We start from the raw sequence: 12,257 nt of genomic DNA on the forward strand, positions 1-12,257 counted from the left end.
AAAAACCTGTGACATTGCTGAAGCATCAACAACTTAGTGATTTGAGAGTTGAATTAACCTCAGAAATAAACAGTGTCATACTCCTTGTACAACTTGAAATATTGGCTAAGATAGCCTGAATTCCAGAATTGCATCACTGTTGTGTCTGTGCAGAATAGTTGGAGAACATGATCATTGAAACCTTTCCAGTTGCTTTGTTGTTGAACTAATGGCATTTGTGCAGCACCGAGGAGTCTTAGACATGGGCCAGAAAAATGTTCAAGAATACAGAAAGATAAATGCTGAGGTATTACAGCTTGGCACATAGAACAGGAAGGGATATGGGAGAATTAATTTTCTTGCATTAGCTTATTTGCTTTTGAATTATGAAGACATTTCTATATTGTCTGAAAACGGAATAGTAACAAATTATTGTGAGAACTGCTTATTTGTTCTTTTCATCTGAGATTATTTCTGATCTCATGTGGGTTTGGAAATGTTTGCGGAAGAAGAAAAGAATTCTTCCCAAGTGATGTGCTTTTTGTTTTCTTTGAATGTAGAGATTTTTTTCAGACTCACCACATTTGTAGTGAGTGTTTTTCAAAGAAAAAGTAGTAATGAATTTAGGAATGACCTGGCAAACTTGAAAGGCTAAAGGAAGTAACCCCAGGAGTATCCTGCTATCTCCTAATTTCTGTGATTATCCAGCATTAGGAGAACAGAAAATGGTGTCAAGGCAAGAATTTCTATATTCAGGGGTGATCTTTTTGAAAACAGGCAATGAATGGGAAGGACATCCTGGTGTCAGTGACCTACCATGGGATATGAACTACTGACCCTCTGCCCAACAAAGGGCACAGGGAGGGACATTTGGGGACACAGCAGGAGCTGAAGACCCCCAGACCTTTTCCTGTTTGGACTGTGAGGGGATGAAAGCCCAGGGGTTCCTTTGTTTGGAGTCCCTCCTTGGAGGTACCAGCTTGAGCTGTTATTCTGTTTTTGCACCAAGACGAAATTATTTTAAGGAGTGGGACATCTGAGACTGTTATGGGAACCTGGGGTGGAGCCTCTCTCACTGTGAGTGTGGGATGTGCAGYTGGGAASGGGCTTCTGTCCCAGCTTAGGTGATGGGAGTGTGACTGCCATCAGACAGGGAAGTTTCCTCAGCACTGAGATGGAGACCTTTGAAATGTGCTTTGGGAGGCTCCTCACATCTGTGAACGGTTGGAGTGTTAGCACTGATGAAGCTTAAATGGTGTTTGATTCTTTGTATTTTATKCTCCTCCTGCAAATGAAGTTACCCATGCATGCTACCTCAGCTGACTTATGCAGATAAGGTAGATTTGRCAGAGAAGTTCGTCCATATTTTAGGATATGACTGATTTAACTTGCTTTTAGTGTTTCACAGTGCTGAAGGAGCTCTTGAATTACTAATAAAAGCATTAYTATAAAGGCACAAACCTCAGACTTACCTTTTTTTGCAAAGTTCTGATAATTGCTGAGGTTGAGTATTTTAGCATTTTGCACAGTATGAGGTTCAAGATGCTTTTTTTATTGAAGAAATCTGTAAAATGACAAATCATAAAGCTTATGCACTGCAAACTTATAGTAAGAAACCAGTTGACATAATGCACACAGCGAAATTAAACAATGCATAAATATGGTAACCCCTGTGTTAAAAAAAAATCTTCTGTCCTTTTCCTTTTATAGAAGACATAATTATGGAAAATGCTTTACCATTCATTATTATTCCAGATTTTAATTTTGCTTTTTAATATTATTTGATACTGTTGTAGACATAGAAAGGATCCAGTGCTCAAATAAAAGGRGTGTTGCCTGGGATATCCCAAGAAATTGTGCTTCCAGCTAGAGACAGTGGGGATGCAGTGGAGTAAGGAGAGCAGGTCTTACTGTAACTCTCAGGATATACTGTAGTTGTGATTTGTGAGTCAACCCCACTCGTGGTCCCTGGGGCAGAGTATGATGATTTCATRAATAACAAAACCACAAGGAGAACCATRTGACTGTCCTTGCAAAACCTGCTGYCCAAAAGCMAAAAAGGGAAGAACCTTGTAAAACSRGCAGGGAAATGGCCTAAATGTGTAAATATTTCAGATCTGAGTTTTTAACATTTGTTTTCTTTAGTTAAAAGAAAACAAATATATGTGTGGTGGAGAGGTTGCATGCTGAAGGTTGTCTGACAGCGTAATTATTTCTAKAGTAGTGGTATTCAAATCAAAACCTGCCAAATCAAGTCTTGAAGAACTTGGCAGAGACAGCCAGAGCCTTCACCTTACAGGGCTTTAAAGACTATTTGGAGAATAAAGTATTAATTAGAAACTGTACAATCAGTACAGTTGTACAAACTGTACATCTTTTTGGAGTAGCCCATGATCCTGCTATGGAAGCAGTCAGTTTATTTTAAGTTGTAAGTAGTAGTTATTACCAACTAGGGAAAAAAAAACCAGTAATGGCTTTTATCTCCTGCTGTGGCCTAGGTACATGGTGCTGTTAGGAACATGTAATGCAGTCATTAATGAGCCAGCCTGTGGGTCTATTACAATAATTTTTGTACCAAATGCAGCACAGGTTTTCCTGCACAGGATGCCATAAAGCCAGCAAGAGATTTAATCAGGTATGTTAATGGATTCTGGGTATCTTCCTGGAATTGTCCTTTGCTGGTTTATCATTTTGGGGTCTTCCTTCAGCAGTGTATGTGTTCATTATTGGTACTGCTTTTTGTAATCTGGCAAACAGATAAATTTTGACATTAGATGCTTCTGGAAAAACTAATTTATCTAAGTAGATTGTAGCTGTTCAACTTGTACAGTCCAGCTGTCATGATGAGAGGGAGGAATGCTAATGCTGCTTGTAGTTATCTACAGGGTGGTACTGCTGATGTGCCAGCAAAGCAGTTCAGAGCAATACAGCTTCATTTTGGTCAAAACCAGCCAGATGAGCTCACTCCACTGATTAAATTGTTAGTGCCAACTCGCCCCATTTTCTGTGGCATTAAAGASATTGTTACAAAGAGCGTGTAAAGTCTCAGTTCCTCCCAAAGGTGCAGGAACTAACAAAAAGMAGCATCTTGGCTGATGGGTTGAAGCCTGTTTTGTGGGGAATCCTTGCTGGAAAGAAGGACTTGCTTGTCTCTCTTGACTCTGTGCTTCTCACATTTGCAGCAATTACTGCCTCAGTGCTGCCTGTCAGCTGCTCTAGTTTGACTCTCCGTTCTGCTTCGTGGGTTTCTGATGTGGGCCACTGCCACATGCAGTAATTCTCGTTGTTTTAGGTCTGTAATTACCGGGGTATTTGGCTTTTGCGTGGTCTGGACAGAAGGAAAGGTGGCTGACGCTGCTGCTCATTCCAGACAGGTCTGTAGATCAGAGATACGCTCGCAGCCGCCAGCCCCTCCTCCACTGGAGGTATCCAGCTGTATTTACATCCAGTGGCACAGGAACCTGGTGTGCCACGGACTGTTTTCCCAGTGCTCATTTGYAGGCTGTGGCCGGTGAATTAGCGCTGCTCCTGTTGCCGGTGTCCAATCGCAGAGTGTGGTGCCGCAGGCTGGCGCTGCCCTGCGCTCCCAGCGGGACTGGCACTCGCGGCTGGCTCAGGAGCACCGAGTGCTGCTGATGSTGGAGCCTAAAAGCTGAGTGGGTTTACAATGACTATGTCAGAACACGCGGCAGACTCAGCAGAGAGGTGAGTAGCAGCACACAGCATTTTCCATTCGGTTCAGAGGCAGTTCTGATCCTGCTGTTGGAAGCAGGAGGGAGTCTGCAGCCCACTGAAGCATGACTAATCAGTTTGCTAAAATKCTAAACACCCTCGAGTTTAAAGTATTTCTGCCCTATTGTTAACAGCRACGAACGATGGTTTGTAGCATTTATGTGAGGTGTGTGTTTTGTCCAGGTCTTCTTGACTTGGGAGCTACATCCTGTGGCAGGTTTCCTTGGAGCATCGGGGAAACGCACAGCTTGTGTTTCTGCTGCCGCTGTGTTAATTGTTATTCCAGAAAAGATGCCAWGTAATTATTGTATCTTATTTCTGCTTTGAGCTCCCACAGTGGTTTATTATTCTTTGTCATCTTTCTGTTTCAAAGGAATATTTTGAAAAGGTTTATTTGTTTTGAATGGGGTAATTCTCCTGCATGACAAGACATGAACAAACAAAAAAAACAGGTAAAATGTTAGTAGTCTAAATATTTTAAAACAGGTGAAGGTGTGTTTTATATAACATTATATATGGCATTTGCTTCAGACATAGACTTAAAAAAAAGGAAGGTAGGAGTTTTAATACAGCAAGCAATAATTGACCGAGTTTTAATTATTAAGTAGGGCTCAGAATAGTTAGGCRGACATGATACTGCATTTTATATGAGACGGATGCCAAGACTTGGTTAATCAATGCTTGCAAAGCACTTGGAGAGTGCTTGGGTGCAAAAGGATTTGCAGTGGATCTGAAGTTGTGATGACAACAGCCACTAAGAACAGTGTCACATAATGTTTCTCTCAAATTTACAGTCCCGTTTTTTATATGTATTATTATACTATTTATTTCTTTGCAGTCATTATTCCTAAAACCAAAACCAAACCACTGCTGCAGTGGGTGGTTATTACTGATGTTATCTGCTTGTGCTGTGCTTCYCTGCCTTTCCTTGAGATGTTATCGGGACTTTGCTTTCTGTTTTTCCTTCCAGCCTTCTGTGCCGTGCCATTTTTTAAGGAACTAACTCTGTGTCTAAGTCACAAGATAGATCACATTCGTTAGAGCTGTTCAGAGTCAGGAACATGATGAGGATTTGTTTGTATTTTGTTAGAGGATGTTTTGTACATGCTTGTATACAAGATATTAGTACAGTGTAGCTCTTTGATCATTAGCTGCAGATGTTTCAACTGTCCTRACACTGGCTAGATGACCTTAACTTCATTAGTGCAAGGCTTTATTGTTTCTTTTGTGGATTTTTTCTGTCCAGCAGTCCTGGTGGTGATGAACTTGGGCCAAACTAATTCAGCTGGTCTGTATTATCCTGTTGCCAGTAACCTAAAGACCAGCTGAGAACCCTTGTGACAGGTCAGGCTGACATCTGAATGTTGTAAAGGAGAAAAGTACAGCCAGAGGAAGTCACTGGGAGTCTTCTGATTTTGAGATGCACCAGCATTTTTTTTTTTTTCTTTGAGCACTTCTTGAGGACGGTAATGTTCCCAGGAACATGCACAATGAGAAATTTTAACCCACCTGTGAGTTTGTCGCGCTCTGTTGCTCAGGCACCACACTCAGCATGAGCTGAACTAAGACAGTTGTTCCAGCAGCAGGTGTAATATTCTGAAGCAGATTGCCAGTGTCTCATCCTTGAAGTGATAACATGATAATGATATCACCAGCCTGGAGTCTGGCAGCCTTACAATCAGATGTGCATTGTCACYCAGTGCTTCTGTTTTGCTGGTACCTGAACTCAGCAAATTGCTGTGCTCCCACATAGCAAATTCTGCATGTCCATATTCTTACATAAAGTATGTGCAGTTTGTGTTCTTTTTTCAGAAAACTAAAGWCTTCAATTGCGTTTCTTATGTCACTTGGTAAAAACATAATTGAAAAAASCCTCAGAACCCAAATCCACAAACATAGTAGGAGTCACTTTCACTTTTTGCAATCACTAGAGATTAACWAATAGGTTATGCAAGGGAATAAATCTGGAATTGAGAAAGGGGGATTCAAATGTAGCAGCAATGCACCGGTAGAAGGAGAACAGATGTGCTGAGTTTATTGTCTCTTCTGACAGGTCATCTACATCAGACCTCAACGTGGCACTGCGTGAATGTATGGCAGCTCTGGACTTATTTCTTAACAACAAGTTCTCAGATGCTTTGGCTTCTCTACAAGCAAAGTAAGTTGATAAGATTTCCTAGTTTTTCTCTGCATTTTTTTTTCCATGCTTCACCATCACTCAGGAGATTTTGACCAGACAGCTGGTTCTCTGTTAGCAGTTGGTAAGTCTGTATGGTTTTTGGTTCAGAAGGGGGTGGTAAGTTAATGTGTTAAGTTTTGGGGAAGATGGGTAAATGCTTTACACTTGTGTGAGTAAATAACAAGGTTGAGCAAAGGTATCCTCTAGAAGTGTACAATTGATGCCCAAAGAAGTAACCCCTCAGCTGTAGCACAGTATGTGAAATTCTTGCTCCTGGGAGAGTAAAAAACATTTTCTGTCACATTTTATTTTTGTCTCCTTTCCCATATTTTCCTGCACACTGTGAGAATCTGAATATATATAATTTTGTGTCTAAATGAGCAACTGACCATTRACAGATGGTTTCAGAAACATTAGGTATGAGTTCTTTTTTTTGCTGTTGTAACTACTTGCAGAAACTTTCTCACAGCTTATTTTGCAATTCAGTGCTTTGGTTGTGCACTCTGTTTCCTAATTATGTTGTGGCCCAGCACGTAATGAGTGGCCCAGCTGCAAGCAGTGAGGTCATAAAATAGTTTCTAAAAATTGTTGTGTCTTTACAATGTCTGTGATCTGTCATACACCGTCCTGAAGTTACCTCTGTTCTTGGCTAGTTGAAGTCTGTGGTTAATTTAAATTTCTYCCCCACCCACCCAATTTGTTCCATTTATGCTGTTGCACCAGCAAATTACATTGTGCCTTCTTTTGGGACACTGAAATAGGAAACAAGTAAAATTCACAGGTGATGCAGTGGTGTGTATTTGATAYACATCCGGGGTAACTACAATGCCTACTGCATTATCTCCTTTGCTGAGATCTCAGCCTCATAGTTAATGCCAGAATCTGTAGCTTAGTCATGTAAGTACACTCTGGGAAAGACATTTATGATRAATTGTAGCATGAGCTGTATTAATAAGGCTGAATTTATTCACAGCAGTGTTGTTTAGTGTTTATATATCATCAGAGGATACAATAAAAATGGTAAGAAGAATAACTGTGTTTTCATTAGATTCTGACAGTAAAGGCCCTGGGCCCATCTGGGAATGCTCACTCAGTGCTTAGCATAAAATAAGGGGATATTTTATTGCAGCAGGTTTSCAAAACACTGCAAAAGCTAGTAAAGCTGTGGGTTGCTTTTTTTCTTCTGTAAATCCATTTTTCTTCAGTTGCATGTGGTTTTCATTCCGCTTTTGTTGGGCTCTGCAGAACATATTTCATGAGCTGATCCTCTGTTTTTGTACCTGAATACATTCCACACTGCAAAATCATTTTGAAGCTGATTTTTAATGTAACCCTGTTGTTATGAGGAGGCCCTTATTCCTGTTGGCTTTGGCAGTGAGGGAAATAGAGACTTATGATCTTTGTGAGTGCAATGAAGAAACAGGATGCTGAATTTCCCCACAAATTATATCCATTATGGACACATTCCATCTCTTTAAGGAATGAGAAGAGTTGTGGAGTTGGCATGTGGGGTAGTACTGAGTATTTTAGGAGCCATCAGTTCCTCACTGCTCTCTTTCAGTGTGCTCAGATTTGAAATCAATTTTCACAGTCCATAAACATACTGTCACTGTTTAGAGAAATACTTTTCAGTTTTCACACGCTTGTGAAGAATTTTGTCTCTTAGATTTTTGCAGCTTTAACGCTTCTGGTGTAGGACATATTCTGCTCTGTGCTACATTATTGCASATTCACTAAATTACTCACATTTGTCTCCCTCAACAAGTGTATTTTCAACTAATTTGTACCATGTGAAAATGACAGCAGATTTGGCACAATGTGTGAGGCTTAAAATCAGAAGAGCTTTCCTAGCAGCTTAAAAATAAATATCTGAGGATGTTGTCTAGACTTGTGTTGAGGTAAAGCTCTTTTTTTTTTCCTGTAAGAAAAGCAAATCCATCATAAAGAAAAGCAAATCCATTATAAAGATCTCATTTCATAGAAAAATACATCTGGTGGTTTTGCTTCATGTTATATAAATTTGTTTCCTGAGCTACCTTTTAGCTTTTAGAGTCAGTTTTCATTGTTATCATTAACAATCTTTGTRTAATAGTGAGTTCTGATTATCTTGTACTTTCTGCAGTAAATTTAATTAAATTTATCTTTYACATGGAGTACTCACACTGCATCTGAAAACTCCTAAGAAATTCGTAAAGTTCAGTCACCAAGCACAGCAGTGATTTTCAATATGTTACATGTCAACTGTGACATGTGTACCAGTGAAACTGTTCAGTCACTGGAGCAGGGAAAAAATAAATCTCCCTTCTSAGCCCTGAGACATACAGGAAATCCATTCAATGCTGACTGGATTTTAGCCCTCTTGTAATTGCAAACAGACAGTAATAAATTAAAGAGTTGATTCTGGTGAGATATCCCCTTCCCAAGACAAATGCTTCATATTCATTCATATTTTATGTTTAAATTTTCATATTTTAAGCATAGCATAATCACCTGATAGCTTACTGTTGCCAGATCAGTTGGGAGAATGGTAAATAAGTTAAATTCATGACAGAATTATCTGGACCATTGGATGAGCTGCACATGTGTGTTGCTGCTTGCAATATTATAGGAATAATATGACAATGATTCATTCCAGGAAGCTGACTTTATTCTGAAAATTGACTCCAAAATGCACTTGGTATTGTTTGGTAGAATATTAATTCTAGAATGACTGTGTTTTGAAAGCTTTCTCTGGGAACTGATCTCCCAAAGATCAGGTGTGATTGTCAAGTGGAGAGTGGTGAAAGAATGGTGTGAAGCACACCCAGGTTAAGAGTGAAGGTCTGGATAAATATGTTGCACAAAGCTTGAGTTCATAATTTATTGTAAGGAATGCCATGAACATGAGGAAGGTTGTTATTTCTTGGGGGTTTTATCTCTTTATAACTGAATTCTGAAATAACACAGCTTTTATAGTCTTTGTAAATAAATTAATTGCTACCAAAACCTAACTAAATGGTTGGTTTCACCTCTTTGCTGGAAAAACTTGGTAGATTCTGAGTTTTGGAAAATGGGTTTGATTAAAAAGGCCAAAAGGTTCTTTTGTTGAAGCACAGCTTTTTAGTGGCTTGTGATAATGAGGGAGCTGGGCTAGGGRCTGACTGGAGAGGTCTTTGCTGGTTGTTAACTTATTGCTACTGAGGTGTCTTCACAGGAAACAGGTTTTATCAGAAAATATCGATTCATCAAATCAGAGCATTTCTGTGGAACCCTCTGCCACAGGTCTCATGGGTTGTTTGGACATTGGGTGGATCTTTGGATCAAAGGTGAAGAAAACCTTCAGGCCCCTCATTCTCCTGATAGAGGTTCAGTTTGGGCATTGATCTCTCACTTTTGATTCCTCCTGGATGAACAGACTGTTGACTGGTCTGTGGAGGGTCTTTCTCACTCTGTGCTGTTGGATTTAACTGTTGGAAGCATCTTGATACTAAATCAACATGTGAACTTGAACCTGAGATTTCTGTAATTTAGTAATACATGCCCTGTCTGCTGGATTATTGTTAAAGGATCTACAGAAAAGATTTTGGGCGCTGTGTTTTTCACAAATATGGACCCTGGGTTAATTCTGAGGTCAAATCAAGCCAAGGTTTTGATTTTCATACTTCAGCTGGAAAGATGTGACTGTCCTCATTTAAGCTCTTGTTTTCAAGCAGGAATAAAAGTGTTCTGCAGCAGCTCCAAGAAAGGGCAGTACTGCAAGGTGATAATGATTGCACTGGMGTTGGAGAAGAGGCATGTGGCAGAACTCCATAAGTGCCTAAAGTTATTACTTATAATCCTCTTATTCAGTCATGTGATACCAATTACWGGGATAAGTCATTAATCACAATATTAGTTGTATTTATGTCATACAGGCTTGTTAACTCCAACAATGTCCTGAGGAAATTGCTGCTGAGGAATCAAAAGAAGAAAAAAGAKATCAAGTTTCATTCTGTATCCATCCATATAAAATCCAGGCCTCAAAACTCCTGGCAATATGCCAGGATGTAGCTGGCAATTTTAATTGAATGGTTAGTAGAAATAACATAGATAAGTTGCATTTCTACCAGCATCCCCACCCCTAGAAGAARAAGAGCAAATTTGAATGTTGCTAAATACCAGTTGGCTAATGATAGACATTAATTATTATCTCTTTTAAATATTAGAAGCAAAATAGATTAAACCATTGATTAGGGAAGGGGTGGTTTGGTTTCAGAAACAAATTACTGCAGAGGGAAATCCCTATGTGGATGTATGTGGAAAGTACCAATTTTCCTTTTAGTGTAGTGAATTCAATATTTATCTGCTTTGATTTTGGAAGGAAATCTTTATAATTTTGAAAGGGTACTATTTCAGTCACTTCCTTGTGCTTTGAATTTGAGCTTTTGGAAGGGTTTTAGTTTAGTAAATACAAGATGAAGTGTGTTTTTCTGTGCCCAGTGAGGCTGATGAATAATCAAATGAACAGAAGCACTTCATCAGGCTGGCATTCTAGTGTGTTCATCTTTTTCTACTTTACATTATCAGTCTACTGAAAGAATCATGATCTACGAGGCCAAGATGGAACTGTCCTTACTCCACTGGATTTTAAAAGAATTTCTCTATTATCTGTCTGTTCTTCCTAGCTTGCAAATGAGATGGATGGTAGCCCAGTCTGGGTTTATAGCACTTATGGCGCCAGGTGATTTCCCAGAACAGCTTTTCTGCTAGATTGGTTTAGATGGTGAGGGCAAGTAGGAATTAAGGACAGCCACAAAGCACGGACTGCAGTGAAGTTTAAASATGTGCACTGCAAATCCTTCAGTGCAGCAATCCTGCTCTGTGCTGTGTGTGTTGGAAAAAAAAGCACTTCATCATCACTGTGAGGGGTGGCAAGAGAAGCACCAGATCATTGTCACCACAGTGAGGYATTAGATCATTGATTAATGTGAGGTTGTCTGAAATGTTCTGTTAATTTTTTTCTCAGTTCAGTCCAGATATGAAAACTTCAGGAGGCAAGTGTATTTCCAGGGGGAAATTAAAAGGATTGAGGTGTCTTTAAAGTGTGGCTTTTCTCCTTGAAACAAAACCACAGGATTATAGGAGGTGAGGTTGGAATGCACCCCAAGAAGTCACATACTCAAACAGAGCCATTTTGAATGCCTCCAGTACAGGCTCTACAATCTTCCCAGATGACATGGTCACCCTGATAATAAAATATTTCCTGATGTKCAGATAGACCCTCCTGTGCTTCAAGATGTGTCCATTGCCTCTCAACCTGTCCTTGGGCACTAGTGAAAGAGCCTGGTTCTGTCCTCTTTGCTTCTTCCCCTCAGGTATTTTTATGTATTTTAGGACCCCCCTGAGATTTCTCTTCTCTAGCCAGAACAGTCCCAGCTCTCTCAGCCTTTCCTCATAGGATAAATATGTCTAGTCCCTTAATCATGCACACCAGCCAGTTCTTGAGTGTGTCCATGCACTGAGGAGCACAGAACTGGGCACAGCACTCCAGGTGGGGTTCACCAGTGTTGTGCAGAGAGGAGGGATCCCCCCTCTCATCCTGCTGGCAGCAACACTCCTCTTAATGCAGCCCTATCTTTGTCAAGGGTGCATTGCTGACWCACCATTTTCTCCTTGAAAGGGAAAGAAAAAGAAGCACGTGAAGTAAACACATAGAGAACAGGTGTGCTGAGGGTGGAGGTTTTGAAAGGATATCCTTGTTTGACTCAAGTATTTTTGAGTATTCTCTGCCATATAGAGCTATCTGATCTGTTCTAGAGTGCAAACAATTGAAATAGCATTTGTTGCTCCTTAGCAGTATTTGTCTTAAGTYGTGCTGTTTGTCAGGTGTGGATTAGCAAGGTCTACAAAGAGTTTGTGTCAGGAATTTATCTGAGCCTGCCCTTCAACATATTTCTCAAGTCATCCTTATTAGACCTTTATGCCTGAAGATATTTTGATTCACTTGCAGACGATTACACCAGAGAGAGGTACTGGTTGAATGCTCTAAATGTGTGTGATACATAAACCCTTCTTCCTGTCAGAGGAAAGGTGCCAGCAATGAATTATTGTTTTTTCTTGCACTAATGCGGAAGTTTTTTTACCTTCTCCAWAAAGGGCACCATCTGAAACCCTATAGAATAATATTTAAATGGAACAGATTGGGGTGAAAGATCAGCARAAGGGGAGAGGAGGAAAAAGTTGTACTTTTTGACATAGACTCTAATGCTTCTGGTGGGAAGATCTGTTTCAAGGAGGTTCTATTTTGGCTGTGATTATAGTATTGTGTTACTTATCTCCTTGAGCCTGTACTGAGTAACTGTCCCAAATTAGAAGGACATCAGCTGGATTTGTGTCACATGTTGTATTA

The 12,257-nt window shown here is 39.9% G+C and overlaps 1 protein-coding gene across 4 annotated transcripts in view; it reads left to right on the forward strand.

Moving 5' to 3' along the window:
* TTC39A (tetratricopeptide repeat domain 39A) overlaps positions 1–12,257 on the forward strand; it is a 46,368-nt gene that overhangs the window by 4,570 nt on the left and 29,541 nt on the right. For 2 of the 4 annotated variants that reach the window (XR_008965381.1, XM_057367054.1), the window contains exons 1-2: positions 3,439–3,684; positions 5,765–5,869. Coding sequence is in view for 3 of the 4 variants with exons in the window: in XM_057367054.1 (XP_057223037.1) it covers positions 3,647–3,684; positions 5,765–5,869 (143 nt within the window). In the remaining variant the exon portion in view is untranslated. Of the gene's footprint in view, positions 1–3,438; positions 3,685–5,764; positions 5,870–12,257 lie in introns of those variants that run through there. The other 2 variants (XM_057367056.1, XM_057367055.1) reach the window with 1 other exon arrangement.

This window comes from Malurus melanocephalus, unplaced genomic scaffold, assembly GCF_030028575.1.
Source record: "Malurus melanocephalus ecotype Western Australia unplaced genomic scaffold, MMel_1.1 scaffold_74, whole genome shotgun sequence".
Taxonomy (NCBI): Eukaryota; Metazoa; Chordata; class Aves; order Passeriformes; family Maluridae; genus Malurus; species Malurus melanocephalus.